At 55.0% G+C, this 15,837-nt stretch overlaps 6 protein-coding genes across 6 annotated transcripts; 2 read left to right on the top strand and 4 right to left on the bottom strand.

Moving 5' to 3' along the window:
• Positions 1-1,582: 1,582 nt before the first annotated feature.
• Positions 1,583-3,179, top strand: DICSQDRAFT_96873 (uncharacterized protein; the record flags this gene model as incomplete). Its single annotated transcript, XM_007360768.1, has 3 exons — positions 1,583-2,534; positions 2,604-2,770; positions 2,828-3,179. Coding segments are annotated over exons 1-3 (1,374 nt in total), but the record flags the coding sequence as incomplete, so codon positions are not given.
• A 209-nt stretch (positions 3,180-3,388) lies between these two features.
• DICSQDRAFT_151701 (uncharacterized protein) lies at positions 3,389-4,105 on the top strand (the record flags this gene model as incomplete). Its single annotated transcript, XM_007360767.1, has 1 exon — positions 3,389-4,105. Exon 1 carries the CDS (start codon positions 3,398-3,400, stop codon positions 4,103-4,105), a length of 708 nt encoding a protein of 235 aa, XP_007360829.1. The 5' UTR covers positions 3,389-3,397.
• A 572-nt stretch (positions 4,106-4,677) lies between these two features.
• On the bottom strand, positions 4,678-6,051 carry DICSQDRAFT_177064 (uncharacterized protein; the record flags this gene model as incomplete). Its single annotated transcript, XM_007360766.1, has 2 exons — positions 4,678-5,890; positions 5,949-6,051. 2 exons carry the CDS (start codon positions 6,049-6,051, stop codon positions 4,728-4,730), a joined length of 1,266 nt encoding a protein of 421 aa, XP_007360828.1. The 3' UTR covers positions 4,678-4,727.
• Positions 6,052-6,355: 304 nt separating this feature from the next.
• On the bottom strand, positions 6,356-8,763 carry DICSQDRAFT_177063 (uncharacterized protein; the record flags this gene model as incomplete). The annotated part of the gene is made up of 7 exons (XM_007360765.1): positions 6,356-7,002; positions 7,162-7,353; positions 7,450-7,615; positions 7,712-7,814; positions 7,880-7,980; positions 8,070-8,232; positions 8,369-8,763. 7 exons carry the CDS (start codon positions 8,761-8,763, stop codon positions 6,761-6,763), a joined length of 1,362 nt encoding a protein of 453 aa, XP_007360827.1. The 3' UTR covers positions 6,356-6,760.
• Positions 8,764-9,414: 651 nt separating this feature from the next.
• Positions 9,415-11,201, bottom strand: DICSQDRAFT_131783 (uncharacterized protein). Its single transcript, XM_007360764.1, has 7 exons — positions 11,107-11,201; positions 10,874-10,990; positions 10,473-10,568; positions 10,203-10,259; positions 9,899-9,921; positions 9,803-9,840; positions 9,415-9,718 (listed from the first exon to the last, which is right to left on the bottom strand). The coding sequence occupies exons 1-7, from the start codon at positions 11,140-11,142 to the stop codon at positions 9,540-9,542; spliced, it is 546 nt and encodes a 181-aa protein (XP_007360826.1). The 5' UTR covers positions 11,143-11,201; the 3' UTR covers positions 9,415-9,539.
• Positions 11,202-12,221: 1,020 nt separating this feature from the next.
• On the bottom strand, positions 12,222-14,901 carry DICSQDRAFT_77174 (uncharacterized protein). Its single transcript, XM_007360763.1, has 20 exons — positions 14,746-14,901; positions 14,596-14,674; positions 14,512-14,525; positions 14,359-14,457; positions 14,293-14,302; positions 14,215-14,232; positions 14,137-14,162; positions 14,055-14,080; positions 13,966-14,000; positions 13,875-13,899; positions 13,796-13,807; positions 13,716-13,731; positions 13,615-13,657; positions 13,446-13,546; positions 13,322-13,381; positions 13,217-13,244; positions 13,093-13,150; positions 12,949-12,973; positions 12,736-12,853; positions 12,222-12,510 (listed from the first exon to the last, which is right to left on the bottom strand). Exons 1-20 carry the CDS (start codon positions 14,841-14,843, stop codon positions 12,265-12,267), a joined length of 1,137 nt encoding a protein of 378 aa, XP_007360825.1. The 5' UTR covers positions 14,844-14,901; the 3' UTR covers positions 12,222-12,264.
• Between the last annotated feature and the right edge of the window lie 936 nt (positions 14,902-15,837).

Below are 15,837 nucleotides of genomic sequence, written 5' to 3'. Positions count from 1 at the left end.
GGAGGAAGCCGGTGCAGTCGGGCTATGTTTGGAGAATGAGCTGCTGACCAAACCTCGTAATTGACATAACACCGCGCTACATAACATTCCTTTAATCGACGGACTCGGGCATACTGATCGTCTGGTGCTGTTCTTGCACTCGACATGTACGGCCGCGAGGTCCGGGCACGACGCCAGCGAGGCTTGCACCGGTGGCGTATACTCTGACAGAGATTCGTATCGTCCCCAGTGCTGTAGTATATGTTCCTGTTCCTGAGTGGACGTCGGAGAGCGCTGGAAGATCATGCTGACGGCTGACTTACTAGTAGAGCCCTAATAGAAAAAACGGCGATGTACGATAACGGCAATAGCATTGAGGTACTGGAAGCTGATCGTGCAAAGAACAGTCCCACGGCAGTTCAATACAGTCTAGCAGAACAGCCCGTGTGCTTTCCGTCTTGGTTAGCGACAAACTCTCGAACCTGGAATGCACTTGAAAGCTCACTGCATTGGCCCGCGGCCGCACAAGGCATGATGAGCGGCATCTAGGATAATACACATAGGGAACGACGCAGGGTGGTCATAGCTATGACCATCCTACATCAGAAAGCAAGAAATGACTCAGATGAAGATTCAGCGTATCGATGGTCTGAGATATACCGTATCCATGAACTTATGCGAACTGCCAGGTCCTAACTCCGACGGGGTTGCAGCCTTTAGGCGCTCGGCTACTATAATCGTTTATGGCGCTTATTGTCCCATCGGTGGCAACAACAACGTTTGGCGGCCATTGTGTCCTAGGGTGGGTTATAGTATGAGTCACCGAGCTTCTCTGTTATCTGATCCGCGGATATCACGAAAATCGTCTTCCTATCCTACCCAAAGTAGGAATTTCCTTGTCTTTGGCATTTCCAATCCGCTCAGACGTCCCAGAACCGCCACGTTGCAGATTCCAGTCCCGGGACCCACTAGAGAATCAGGCAAGAGTCGAACGAAACGGCCTCTAGGTCTACTATATAGATTGCGTGGAACCGTGCGTACTCCTCCACTCTTCTATCCTAGCTTGGTTTCCAACATGTCCGCACAAACCCAATCCTCGTCAGCGAATAATCGTTCGCTCAACACACTTACTCAGGCTCCAGGCACTCTATTACGCGCACGGACGCTAGTCGTTGCAAAGGAATCTTCCCGTTCCTTCGGTGTTCTCTCTCGTGGCGACGCTGGCAATAGACGCCGTCGCCTTGACAAAGAGATGGAGTACATCGAAGAAGCTGAAGACCAGTGGTTCTTGGATTGCCTTCCAGGAGGAGATCCTCCCGCAGGAACCACTTTCTCGCGATGGACGGTTGACTTCGACAACAAAGAAGAGGGGATGTACCCTGGACTAGTAAGACGTTATTCGATAGCATTATCGCAAATCGTGACCACTCACAAACGGTTTCAGGCTCGTGGGTTGAACAGTTCCCTCGCTACGGTCGGCTGGATAGCCTACACTGCTCGTTGTACCCATCGTCTTCCGGACCCTACTGCGTCAGGACCCCGCCACACATCCGGCACAAACACGTTTTGTCCTGATCTAGGCATCTACCCGGTGGATTGCCCTGCTCATAGTCAGGCTGGAGCCGGCGATAGGTTTCGCGTCTCTTGGCCACACATCGAGGTTGTGATCGAGGTCAAGAAGACATCGTCCTCGACGACCATGACTACCGCCGACGCACCTACGTCGCCCCTCCCTCTCCCTCACCAGTCAGATAGGGGTCAGCTCATTGACTATGGCATTGAAGTCCTCAATCGGCAGCACCGGCTGTTCTGCTTTGCTATCGTCATCCTCGATGATACAGCGCGTCTACTCCGATATGACCGCACGGGCATCACCATGACTTCGAAGTTCGACTACCTCGAACGTCCAGAGGTGATTGGCAGATTCTTCTATCGCCTATCTCTAGCCACACGTATGGAGCGCGGCTATGATCCTACCGTCGTACCTTCCTCTGCAGAGGAGGATAAGTTGTTCAGAGGATTGTCCGCCCGCTTCACCCCCGGCTCAGCTGAATCTCAGGCTCTCGTCAACGCTACTTCCACTGGGTGGCCCACAAACAAGATCACCATCGACGCTCCGTTCTCAGACGGCGAGAAGGCCGTGTCACGGCATGACGCTATCCTTGAACGGCACTTCCTCGTCGGAAAGCCTGCTTTCATGGGTCGCTCGCTCGTTGGGCGAGGCACGAAGGCGTTCGTGGCGTATGACATGGCGAACGACCGTGTGGTGTTCATCAAGGACAGTTGGCGGCCGGACACGGGTGGACGTACCCAGTCCGAGTACGACATCTACTTGCAGCTCCGCGAAAAGATCCCGAAGCGCAAACTGTACATTCCCACCCTTCTAGGAGGTGGTGACGTGAAGTTCGAAGGGAGACAGCAACAGACTCGTACACCAGCCACTCGGTATCTACCTCGTAATCATGTCCGTCTAGTGTTGTGGGAAGTCTGTCTTCGCCTCGAGGACTTCACACAATCCTTAGAGTTGGTCCAAGTGATTTATACTGCGTTTAGGGGTTCGTCTCTTCTCTTCTCTCTCTTCTCTTTCTTTTCCAGGCACACAGTTGCTGACGATAGTCATTCAGCCCATTATCTAGCATGGAGCAAGGCCGGCATACTGCACAGAGACGTCAGTGCTGGCAACATCTTGATCCATCAATCTGGACATCAACGCGTTGGTCTGCTTGCTGACTGGGACCTTGCAAAGACGCGAGCTGAATTGGAATATCCCGCCACCCAAGAGGGCCGATCGGTAAGTTGGCATCTATGAGATGCGACGTAAATGGCTGATTTGATTGTTTCTGCTAAGGGAACGTGGCCATTCATGTCGGCTTGTTTGCAGCAGTTTCCCGGCAGACCACACACCCTCGCTGACGACCTTGAATCGTTTGTCCATGTCCTGAACTGGTGCCTCCTCAAGTACATTCCCAACGCGCTGTCTTCGGATCGCCGTCAACTCCTTCGACATATCGCCAGCGTATACGACGTTGCTTCTGATGATGATCCCGAGAAAGGTAGCATTGTGAAGTACAACAAGATCAAGGACGGGGAGCTATTTGTCAAGCTGACTGACAAGCATCCTCTCATTCGACCACTTGAGAAGCTTGCTGCGCTCTGCAAGAACCACTACTACCACCTCTCTCTCCCTCGTCTCGCAAACGAAACTAGTCTCAATATTCTTCCCGTCCAGGATGTGTTTGTACTAGACGACCTCGAAGACGACACTGGAGTGCAATCCAGAAGCGACACCGAGTCGGAGTTGTCGGAGGCGTCGGGCTTGTCGGATTCCCCCCACTCCAAACAGTCTTCAAGTTCCAGGAACGACGCTCGGCAAGATCCTCCCGACGCATCGAGGTCGCCACTCCTTCATCACAAAGAGATGGACAGAGTTCTGCGCAAAGTGGCAGAGTCCAAGGCGTGGCCTCTGGACGAGGGGAAGTATAATGGTCCTGACCTCGTCTGGGACGACCAACCCAGCAGGTCGTCAAACAACCCTTCCACGGAACCCGTGGGTGCTCCGGGCTCCGGCAGCAAGCGAAGGAAGCTTGACGGAGTCTCAAGCGACAACGCTGCCAGTCGCTCAGGGGGCAGTCGAGTGTCCCAGCGTTCTCAAAGTAGCGCTTCGAGGGGCTCAGGTGGACGGGGCAAGAAAACCTCGAGGGCTAGGACGTCCAAGATCTCGAGAGGACGATCCGCTAGAGCCCTATGGGACCTCGCGAGTTCGGAAGACTTCATAGACCCCTCAATGCTGTCGGACACATCATACAGCCGATCCGCCAGCCCCGCCAGTGTCGGCTATGAGCAGGAGGAGGACGAGGTTGAGGACTCGCTGATGGTCGAGGACGAACCGGGACCCAGCAGTTCTCATCTCCCCCCCACCTACTTCTATGCCGAAAGGCGTCTCATGAATCAGGAACGGCTGCAGCTCAACCTTGGACGCCTCCAAATGGAACCTCAGGAAGACCTGTCGATCCTTGAACGCCTCCGAAAGGCAGTTTCGCGCCTACCTTCTCCCGGACACGAGGAGTCCGAGGAAATTGACCTACCTGCTTCTAGCGAGTACAAGGGAAAGAAGCGCCTTCTCTGATCCAGTATGCAAGCGGTTATGCTGTCTCCGCGTTGTATCTGCGCGAAGCTCATGTAGAAGGGTTTGGTTCGCAGATGGTTTGTTTGGCGCATTTCATCATCTCATACATGTTCTTCTGTCTGATGTACTGAATGCCTCGATAACAATGACTGCTTATTTTATTCGGACCCTACGACCGCGACGCGGCGACTATACTATCAAGGCTCTAATTTCACGAAGTGAATACTGTTCGCTAAGTGCTCGGATGTGCATGATTCCGTGAAATTGGAGGAAGTCTCCTGAGGCAGCTTGGTGATGGGTCCAGTGATTATGATATGGTTCGTTGTACGCTACAGCTTCTCAACTGTATTTCAACTGACGATTGATCTCTGCGTCTAGTACCAGAACGCGCATATAGATGTGTTGATTTGTCGGAGGCCTTGCTAGCAATACTCCGACGCTTCTTATCGCTGCCTAATTGCCGGCTGAGGACCAACTCTTATCCCATAATTGAGTAGCATATTTGGCCGTACCTACCTTTGTCGACGCTCGCGATGAGACTATCTCGCTGTGTAGGAAAGCAAAGGGCGGTACATCAACGCAAGATCGTGGAAACTCGTAGTGCAGATCAGAAGACGCGGAATCATGCTTGCAAACTTGGCCGCTCGCACCTGAACTTGACCCCACTCGCAGCGCACGCCTTCGCCACCTCCGCAAAAGTCGGATATGCGCCACCAGGAAACATCCTAAAAACAACCTCCCTCAGCGCCGCACGAGCCCGCGCCTCCCTCACACGACCGATACATTCCAGCAGCGCCTCATATGCGGGCTCGCCAGGCTGCAAGTCGTCAGCGCCGCGGGACGCCAGGTCGACCTCCAACACCTCCAGAGTGGGAGGCAGGCGCCCGAACAGCAGGGCTGTATATGCTCCAGGGAAGATCCGCAAGCGCACGAGCGACGCGTTGTCCTCCGCGAGGTCGTCGAGGAATGGTGTGCTCGGTCGCGTCTCCATCTTTCGCGCGTCGATGATGAGCGTGCGGAGCGTCCGGCCGTGGCTCGCGATCTCGGCCTCCATCCAATCTCGCCAAGACGCGTAGCGCTGGTCGTGGAACGGCCCATTCGTGCTGAAGGACTCGAGGCGCGGCGCGAGCGCGATGAAGACGCGGAATGCTCCAGGGCACCAGCAATTGATTTGGGATGTGAGTATTAGATGTTTGACGCTGGACGCACTTGCAAGGGCGGGGTCGACGTGGCCGTCGAAGGAGGTGTTGTACTCCAGGGTGAGACGTGTGAGGCACGGAAGGGACAGGACGATAGAGATTTCGTCCATCGAGAAAAGAGATCCGATAGTGAATTCCGTTACGGTGAGCAGGCTAGGTGTGTCGAATATTGCGAGGTTGTGAATTAACGAACTGTCGGGAACGGATGCAGTGTACTTAAACTTGCATATGGTGTTCTCCGGGATTAGCTGCAGCCAGCCGGTACGCTCTTTGGTGTAGTAGCTTGACAGAATCAGGGAGATGTCGCGCAGGAGGGGCCGGAGGTGTGGGCATGTCTCCATGGTGTGCGCGAAAAGCGATGTGGTCGTAGGGATTTCGGATAGCGGCTTTGCTAATACGAACGAAAGGGGACGCTGATAAAGAGCCATCTGGGCCGGTTCTGTCCAACGACGACATACGAGCGCCGCCGCCGCTAGATCAGCGAGCAAGCTGATCTCGTCGAATACTTGCCTCAGGATGTCGAAAGGTACTGGTGATGTTCCCTTCGTCATGATGAAGACTCCCGAGTACGATGACGAGCTAAATACTGAGACACGTTACAATCAGGCTTGGTCCAGGACGTGCTGATGAATTGCGACACTTACTTCCCGAGGAGTCCGATGACGATGAACGTCGATTGAAGATAACCGTGCCGTGAACGACAGCTTCCCAGTCGAGGCCATTGACATACACGGGATAGACGCCCATGCACGTGTGGCAGGACCCGGGCACTGGAGTTTAGCATTATCGCATGACTCGGAGCACACTGCTCTCCAATCGACTCGCCTTCCCGCTGTCCTACATGCGGGCGGCCGCTGTCTCCACTGCCTCCGCTCGATGCTCGATGGCCTGGCCCAGATAGTTTGTCCGAAATCTGCGTTAGCGGATGTATTGAGTAAAACATCGTGAGGACAGTGTGAGTTGATATAACTAGATGCAGTAGGATCACAGGGGCCATATGTCAGCAAAGCGAGATCAGGTTGCTGTGGTATACAGTGGGTAAATGAGACACCGAACGAGCAACAAGACATCTTGGTAGCTTCCACACCAGTATCCTACAGCCGATACAACAAGGAGATAAGTGAGGTGAACAACTGATTACGCATATAGCACCTCAGGATAGATGATGGAGCCGGGGATCAGGCGCGATGGTCAACGGGAGTGTTAGGCTGAAAATGGGGCAACGAGCTACGAAAGCAACCAGTATGAACATGGTGAAGGCGAAGGAAAATAAGATACGCATAGTCAGCGTAAAGCAGAGAACGTCGAGTGCTAATGGCATAAGACGAGGGCATCGAGCGGGGAGCCCGATGACTTGCCCCTCTACACAGCGAGGATGAAAATCTCATATAAAGCGAAACCATACCAAAGACCGCACAGCACCACGAGAGAATGGTCACGATCACCACGCGTCAGATCAATAGGCGTTACCGGAGCCCACATGCACGCTCATGCTCGGCGCGACGAGCGAGAAATTCTCGTTTTCCTTGTCCGCCTTGACCCAGAGCTCGACGAGGTGCCGTCGTGCTGCATCGCGCTTCTCGCGCCCCTCGAGCTCGACTACGCTGCACTCCTGCGTGCAGTTCTGGACCCAGACCGCAAAGTTGGTCAGCCGCTCGAACATCGCGTCCTGCTTCTGGATCATCACTTGCACTTGCTCTGCGGACGCCCGTAAGGAAGACACGTCAGTCAAGCCGTCAACGTCAGGATAAAGTTCATGGAAAGGGGCTCAATCATGAGAAAGGGAGGGCATGGGACTCATGATCGGGCGAGCCGGCGTAGGGGAAGAGAAGGGGTGTAAGGATGTAGGACACGCACGTGTGATGCCCATCTGCAGGACCTTGCCGCCGTACATGAGATTGTAGAGCTGGACAGCTTGGAGGAGCCCAGTCTGCTCAATGTCCTTGCAGTCTTGGAGCTCGTCCTGCTTGAGGAGCTCCCAATGTGGCGTGAGCGACCGCACACATTCGTTGAAGCAGATCTGCGCCTTCTGCGCCCAGTCCGCCGCCTCTGTGGACGCCGCGTGCGTGAAGCACGGTCCTGGTCAGTGCCTGTTCCTGGAGAAAGACGCGTCCCCGGGCGGTCGAGAAGGAAGGGAAGACTTACCGCGATACGTCTCTTGCCTACTCTGCTCATCGCCCATGACCGCCTCCCACCTGTGTTTGTTCGGGCTACACACCGCGTCGAGCAGGTCCATCGCCTGCCGGTAATGGTGATGCGCAGACTGGATCGCATGGCACGCGTGCTGCATGGCCGCCGTCATCGCCTTGCTCTGTTGGACGAGGGACAGGATGCCGTCAGTGGCTATCAATGCGCGTACCTCCTATACATTCTTCGCAGACAGTGCGTTGTGAAACAAACGACTCACGTCACTATACGCCTGGTCGCGAGCTGCGACTGTCCTCCGTGCGCGCGTGTAATCGTCTGCGAAGTTATGGCCCGAAGGGTAGCCGTCTTCGCTGGAGCTGCTCCTACAGTGTCGAAGCGGAGCCACTGGTGAGACTCCACGAGGGTTGAAACTAGAGAGAGCACGCACGTGAAGCTCCTCCACGAAGTAGGTCTCCCGTCGTCTAACACTTTCCGCAGCTCTTCAAAACATGCATCCAACCGCTCCGACGCCGACTGCGTCGCCTCGATCTGTACGATTCGGATGAGCAAGCGACGCCCGGGAGACTCAGAGTCGCGTGGAATATTGGCGCCATGATGCGCACGACAAAGGCACTCACCCGCTTCGTGAGAATGTCAATCTGAGCTTGAAGATGCTCTACGGTGGGGAGGTCGTCTCGTGTCGGACTAGGAGAACGAGGGGGGAGTGTCACGGGCGGCTGCTCGACGGGCCTTTTCCTGAAGGGCATTGTAAGAAGGGACGGTTTGCGCTTCGGATTCGGACTGTAGAATGCGGCGGCGCAACGACGTTAGAATGCACGGCGCAGTGAACGAGGACGAAGCGCAACGGGCCATCGGGGCATGTACCCAAGACGACTCAGTGCACGCGTGAGAATCAATAACACAGCATGAAGCGCACCTCTTCGGTTCCTGTACCCTCCGCTTGTTTGCTCTCCGCAGTTGCTCCTTGCACTCCTCGAGTGACTTGAGGTCGACGAACAGGCGTTGTGTCGCCGCGTCGGCGATCTTCCAATTTTCATATGTACGGGAGAGCATGTAATCGGGGTGGGGCGAGAGGTAGCCACGGCTCTCTGAGCTCGACGCGTAGCCCGAGTCGACACTGGGCGGGTGAAGGGTGCTCTGTATGCTCTCCTCCGTGTCCTGGCGCGAATGTGAGGACGAGGGTGAACAGACTGAGGACGAGGGAGACGAGAATGAGGAGATGGATGTGTAAGCGGAGTGCGTGGAGCCAGAGCTGGAGAGCGAGAGGGATGCGGGTTTGCTGCGATGATTGGACTTCGAGAAAGGAGACATCCTCGCAGGGTCGGGACGGAGACAATTTAGCTGGTGAATTCGTAATCGGAGGGACCGGGATTATATAAATCGGTACGCGTGGCACTAGTGGGATAAGAGAAGTGATGGATGGCGACCGCAGAGACTAGAAGTCAAACCACCTGTATGGGACGGAGAGAGGGAGCGCGAAGGCTCCAGGAGGGTTTGAGTAGGTTCAGCGTTATAAAACAGCCACAACTGCTCCGTAGTCGCATCCAGTGTCGGGGCCGAAGGCGAGGGCGGTACCTCGAATAAAGGTACGAGCATCGGTTCGGGTCTACAGGAAATTAAGGCGGCGCGGGAGGAATGGACCCTCGGGCAACGGTAGACGCAGAGCCTCCCCTTGCACGTTCGTGCACAACACATCCCTATTGGGTACTCGAAGCGCCCATTACGGCCTACACACCTTATCAGGACACACTTCTGCATCGTCTTCTATGTAGAAGCCATCCGGCCGCCGGCAGCCTACAGCTGCGTCACAGCCAGCGTCGCACGCTTTGTCGGTCAGGTATACAGCAGCACTTGCGCCTTTGAGGGACAGAGCTTCCTAATAATACAGTTAACCTTCTGTCCGCTGTCCAAGCTTCAGCTCAGCGAATGGTCAGAGGACACACGTTCACCGGCCGCACTCACATTCCTTCCTTCCACAACATATTCCCACTATAGACTGGTCCCTCCCCGGGACTACAACCCGTCCACCGGTTACCCCACTCCCCCAGGCCGAGCCGAATTTGGGCCGGCGGCCCTGCGCGATAACATTACGCCACCTCGACCCCGCCAACCTTGACGGCAATCTTGATAGGGAACGGCGAGATGCTCTGTGCGTTCGTAATGAGAGGTACCGCGGACCGCCCGCCTTCGGACGACGCGTGCGTCAGCATCGTCTGCAGGCTCTTCGTCAAGGTCGAGGCAAGGTCTGAATTAAATTTCTGGCGCTCTAGCAGGAATTGACAGGCCGGCGGCATCAGTCAATGGAGCGAGTGAATGAGACCAACTGCGGTGAGGGCGATGCGATATTCACCTCGTTCTGACGGTTGGCGGATCTCTGCGTTGATGACCCTGCATCCACAAACTATCTCAGTGTGGGGAAAGGCACGGAATGGTACTTGCTACGCACCATTGCTCCCAAGGGATTTCTTCCTACACAATACATCAGCACCGTCCATTCAACGTTTAAGGCCACATATGTGAATGAAAAACGAGCCGAATCCGCTCTGCCGGGCTTGGACCGCAGGAGAGGGAACTAGAAGAACAAAAGCCGGACGGGTACACTGCGAACCACCACAATGCCCCGAGCCCGGTGCCTCGGGGAAGAGGCGCAGTCCCGCTCTTCCCCGTCGATTCGACGCAGCAGGCCAGATAGACAGATGTACAGGACTCTGGAATGCCGAGGCGCAGATACAACAGATAGACAGACGTACCTCTCCTATAAGAAACCACGATTTCCTTGGCCGCTTCTCTGAGAACGTCACCAAGATCTGTCAAGTTACGTTGGGCGGGCAGAAGCATCAACGCGGGCGCATCCAGCGTCCGCAGTCCATTGGTATTCCGGAAGGAGGACGGCGAGAACGCATAGGAAGGCAAAATCCGAGTAAGTCCGAACGAACGTAACCGTCAGTGGCGAGATACATAGGTCAAGTTCACATGTCAGATGTGCGAGATTAAACAGAACAAACACCGACAGAACGTACCTGTCCGCGCTTGTTCGCATCGCCCTCTACGCCCTTCCAAAACGCGTCTACCTTATCTTCAACGAGCTGCTTGATTTCCTCGTCGTCCACACCCGGCTGTGCACATAACCACCTTCTCAGCATCGACATACATGTCCTTGTTCGTCTGCGGCCGCCACTGATGGTCCCGTACATCGCCGTCATCGTCGGGGTTCCATCTCCCAAGATTTTTCCCTGCTCCTAGCATGCTGTATATCTCTGCGCAGCCTCAACCGCTTCCCCCACATTCTCCGCCTGCCACCTCCGCACACGTCGCAGGCTGAACGAGCCCGCTTCGTCCCGCTTCACCTCAGTCCCCGTTCAGGCACGCGATGTCGCGGCAAGCATGGAATGGATAAACGAGCGAGAACCCGCGCACTCACCATCGTCACGTCAAGCACCTCGAACGTCCGCGAGCGGATCGTGCCAAACAGCCGGTGGAACAGTATCGCGTGCAGCATCGCGCGCAGAACCTCCTTCGTCTGCAGCCGGTCGAGCACCTGCCTACCCGCGTGAGAAGTTGCGCACTTGTCAGATCTCTCCGTCCGTGTTCACTCCCGCGCCCCAGTACGAGTACAGCGAGCTGCGGCTGGAGAGTGGGAGGGAAGACGCTCACCAGGTCGATTGTGATGGTCGGGTGGGCCGCGTTCATCGCGGAACAGTAATGTGAGCTGGCAATAGAACAGGTGGCAGAGATGGACAACTTCGCGGGCGATGGCGGTGGGAGGGTGTCACTGTGAACACTCGGCGATTAACGATATTAAGCAGGCTGTTAATGACGGCGTTGAGGAGCACTGCCGAGAATCTGACGGCGAGAGGCAAGATTGCGGGAAAGAAGATACCAGACGAAACTGATGGTGCGAGGTATATTGTTGTCTGAGTCCAGCCTTGCCATAGCAGTGCGTGCGCACAGCGACATGGATGCGGTTAAATTGCCGGCCCGCCGGTCCGAGCTCTCGAGCTATCTGCCAGGACGACTACCAATAGCCTTGGCCGCCGGCGACTTCGGGCAAGTAAGCGAGGGCGCGCAAATGTGTACAACACCATCAAGCGATTGCTATATACGACAAGAATATCTGTAGGATACAGGAGGTCGTCTAGTACATGGAGCCCACTGTAGAGTCCCCGAGCATATCAAAGCGGCGCTAGCACATTGTAATAATGTAAGGACAGACGCGACTCGCGAGAACGTTTACGGTTTCACGCAACTGGCTACGTAGCAGGCTGCGTAACCACGTATTCACGCAGTCGATTGTTGGCGAAGCTCGCCAAGCTCTGTGTGTATGCAGCCACGCAGTCGTGTAACTGCGCGTCTATTGTAAGTTGTAACTGGAGCGCCCTCCGGCAGGAGTTCGGCGAAGGACAAGGCCAAAGTCTATACATCCTGCAAAGCCCTTGAGTAGACTCGTTTTGCGCGCATTGAGAACTGGATAAGTGGTAGAGAACATTTGGATTATAGTCGATCTACATTGCGCAAGGAAAGAGCTTTGTTGCAGGGGCCACTAAGAACTAGGAATAGGATACTTAGCGTCGCTTACCCGACTCCACGATTACACGACTGCACGCTTGTGTTGTAACTGCGAAAGCGAACGCGCGACTGTGTGCATTCGTGGCTACGTAGCCAGTTGCGTGCAATTGTAAACACTCTGCGACTCGTACACCAATTCGAGTCAAGCAAACAATGAAAGGGATACATACACAGCGAGTAGAGTCTCGCAACGTGAACGGGGGGTTTACTGTACAATCCTTGGTGCCTCTCGGTCAGGGCTCCCCGTCAAAAGGAACCCGGCCCTTTCGGGCGCGTTCGCCAAGATATGTCCGTCTGCAAGGGTGCTCGCTCTTCTCCGAGGTACGCAGCGGGCGGGCTCTTTGAGAGGTCGTCGAGGTCAATGGTCGGCGTTTCTCGTCCGGAGCGGGAGACGGCCCCACGCGGGGTCGAGCCGCCTTCGATTTCGTCGACGTCGCGTTGGACGGTCTTCTCGATGGTGACTTGGAGGTGTGTCTCCGTCTGGCTCCTTTGCTGGAACGGAAGGTATCAGCGTCGAAGGATCAGCGGCAAGAGGTTTGCGAGCATGGGAGAGGCAGTGGGAGCGAAACGCGGCCGCCCCAGTCGCGGGACCGGCATCAGGGGAGCAGGGAGGGAGGTTCTCAAGATCCGAGACCACGACAGAGAGGGAGCAGACACTGGTCAGGTACATAGACAAGAAGAGAAGCGACGAGATTTCAAGAGAAGTGCAGAACTTACCGACCACGGGCCCAAGGTCGCACGCCGGGCAGGGTAATGACTGGGGAACAGAACGGGTAGTGGATGATCTCCCGTGGAGCCTTGGGATTTGTTTAGAAGGGACTTGCGGGCATTGAGGCTATCCGCGACATCAGATATGTATCAGCGCTTGTGAGTATCCGGAGGGATATGGTTTGGGGGTGGTGCACAGCGGAATGTATGAAACAAACTCACGTCGCGAGGAACGAGTTGGCGTAGACTGAACCATCGACAGCGGCGCAGACGGGATACGGGAGCAGATTGAGTTATGTCAGAACATAACTCTAATGTGTTCTGGGAGCGACCCGCTAGCTCGGGAAACTGAGACGACATACGCACGTTTGCTGATTGCGAAGTGGAGCCCGAGGAATATGAGATTCGTGGGCATCGTGACCCACTTTCGGCGGTGGTGCGGAGTCAGTACGGGACTTTTCCAAACATGCGATATGTCCGGGAAACTTACGCAAATCAGCGACGCGATGGTCGTAATGCTGAACAAGGCATGCGGCGTGAGCAGACGGAACACGGAAGAGCGAGCGATAAATTCAGGAGAACTAAGGCGACCCACCATGTTAGCATGCCATTTTCCACCGTGTACAGTGTGATGGTGTCGATGATCCGGTCCATGCTAGACGTCGGATCAGAATTGTGAATACGAGATCACGCCACCGAGGTACATGAGTAGAACGCACCTGCTGAGCGGCGAACGTCCCCGTCGCAGGTAATAGCAGAGGCCAATAGTGATGAAGATATCCAGGGACACGGCAGTCGACAGTCCAATCGTGAACACATACTGAACGAAGAGCGCAGCCACTGCTCGTCAACTAAGTGGCACTCCGATTGAACCGTAAATGCACTCACGTCATACCCATGAACGAAACCCGAGTAACTTCTCAGACGGATCCTACGTACGCGGGGCGGCTGTCAAGGAGATATTGAGAACCGGACTAGAATGTACGCACATCTCCGATGTCGAAACTATTGAGCGTGACGAAGATATCAGCCGAGCGGGCGGACGCGAGATAGCGGAACAAATGCTTACTGCAGGCGGTTACTGTCGGGTGGATCGGGAGGTGCTGTCAGAGGTGGGAGTCCTTGTGCTCGTTTGGTACTGTACTTACCCAGACGGACGAGCGCCAATGCAACCTGAAACAGAAATTGTCTGTCAGTAACGCATGGTCGCTGCCGTCGCATGCGGAGGGAAACACAAACCAAGGGGGCCGTGATGTACATATTCTTGTGGCTCACTGGAAGGGAGTCGATTACCATGATTCAGCATGCCTGAGCGCACGGCCACTTACGGTTGTATATCCTGTGAATGAAGAAGCTAAGATATGACATTAGCACGATACGGCGCTAGGACCCTGGATTTAGACGACCAACCAATGCACAAAGAAAGTGATTGTGGCCTGCACCTAGATTCAATGGTACGGGCGTGAACGAGGAAGACCATTGACATACCGTCAACGCAACCGAGACCTAGTCGCACGATCATCCAATCAACGCTTCAGAAACGGAGGTCTGAGTATCCACACACACCGCTATTGACCTGCAGCGTAGGCGTGTCATTCAAGGTAGACCTACTTGGGCATCGAAACAACTCACCACGTTATCTCGTCGGTGGTATCCCAATCTCCGAATCGTTGGATGAGATACTGCCAATTGGCATTCATGGTCATGATTGAGTGCAGAGCATCGATAACCCTGAGCATCAAGTCAGCTCGAGGTCAGCCATAGTCCCATGGAGACGATAGATACCAGACGACAAGGACCTGAGAGACAGTATGATGAGCAAGACGGCGCTTCCAGAGTCAATATTGCTGTGCGCAGAGGGGAGCCTACCATTACTTTGATTCGAAGCATATCCTTAGGATACAGCTGGTAGTACAGAAAGGCCTGCATCGTCACCGCCCCCGAGAGGCTAGCAATGTAAACAACGGATGTGAAAAATTGGGGGATGGCAACTGGTATAAAACTGAGGACAAAACTCACAACAAGCCAACCAGACTTCCAATAAGCACGGCGCCCATGGAGTGGGCGAGTTGGGTTTCGCGGTCGACATTGGCAGCAAGGGACACTGGTGATGACATCGTACAGGGCAAGTCCTTGCCAGTGAGCCTTCACGCAAGGAGCGAGCATGAATTGTCCTGGAGGGCGCGTAGGAAGGACGTCGGCCCTGTAGGCACCCTTATGAGATTTGTAGAACATCTGTCAAACGGCGTTGCTCGCTCGTCGTATGGGTCGTCTTGACAGGAGGAAATGCAAACGCGAGGCCATGCCGAATTCGATCGTCCGTGGCGTCGGCTACTGCAAGACATCTCAGAGTAGTAGATCAGCTGGCCCGATTGATGCTGAAAGTCAATCACATTAGTCCCATTTGTTCTGGGCAACTTCCCACCATCGCGCCACGCGCTGCAAAACGTATTACCGCGCCAAGAGGTTCTATGTATGTATACTGCGCGAAATCCTCAAGAGTTTGGTGGTGAGTATCCAGTGTTGGGGGCTGCGGCTCGCATCGCGGGCCCCATCTTCTGGCCCAGGGGTGCTTGCTGCCTTGCGACGCCTACCTTCGATTGGGGTCGGGACGGAGGAGAAGCTGAGCATGATCCTCCCCACTCCATCCAGGCTGAAGGAGCAAAGACAGGAACAACGGCAGCCAAAGGAGGATCAATGACAGCAAGTTGTTTGAGGTGAAGGTCAACGCGGGGCCGTTCTGCTGAGTGGGGATGCGCGAGGATCAGCCCAGAATTTCCATAGCTCCTTCATCGTGAGGCGTCGGGGCACGTCAAGCCACAATATGTATCCCCTAGACAACGAATGCTCCAGTGGCCGATATAACACATCATCCATATGCTCGTCTTCAGGACTACGGGCTTCAGGCTCCATAAATCGGTTCACAATCAGAGATTCTACAGTCAGCTATAGGAACATCGATGGCTGCAGTGAGCGATCGCGAATTCCAGTTTCTCTGGCGTTGCCCTCCGCACGACATCCCAGTTCGATCGCTTTGCCGTACCTGGGATTGATTCAAGATTGGCTCACGGTGCAATTGTCGACTGGGTATCTTTCTACCTTCTCCACATC

Source organism: Dichomitus squalens (genome assembly GCF_000275845.1).
Source record: "Dichomitus squalens LYAD-421 SS1 unplaced genomic scaffold DICSQscaffold_1, whole genome shotgun sequence".
Lineage (NCBI taxonomy): Eukaryota > Fungi > Basidiomycota > Agaricomycetes > Polyporales > Polyporaceae > Dichomitus > Dichomitus squalens.
Note: the sequence above shows the minus strand (reverse complement) of the source record. Positions and strands in the feature narration are given on the sequence as shown.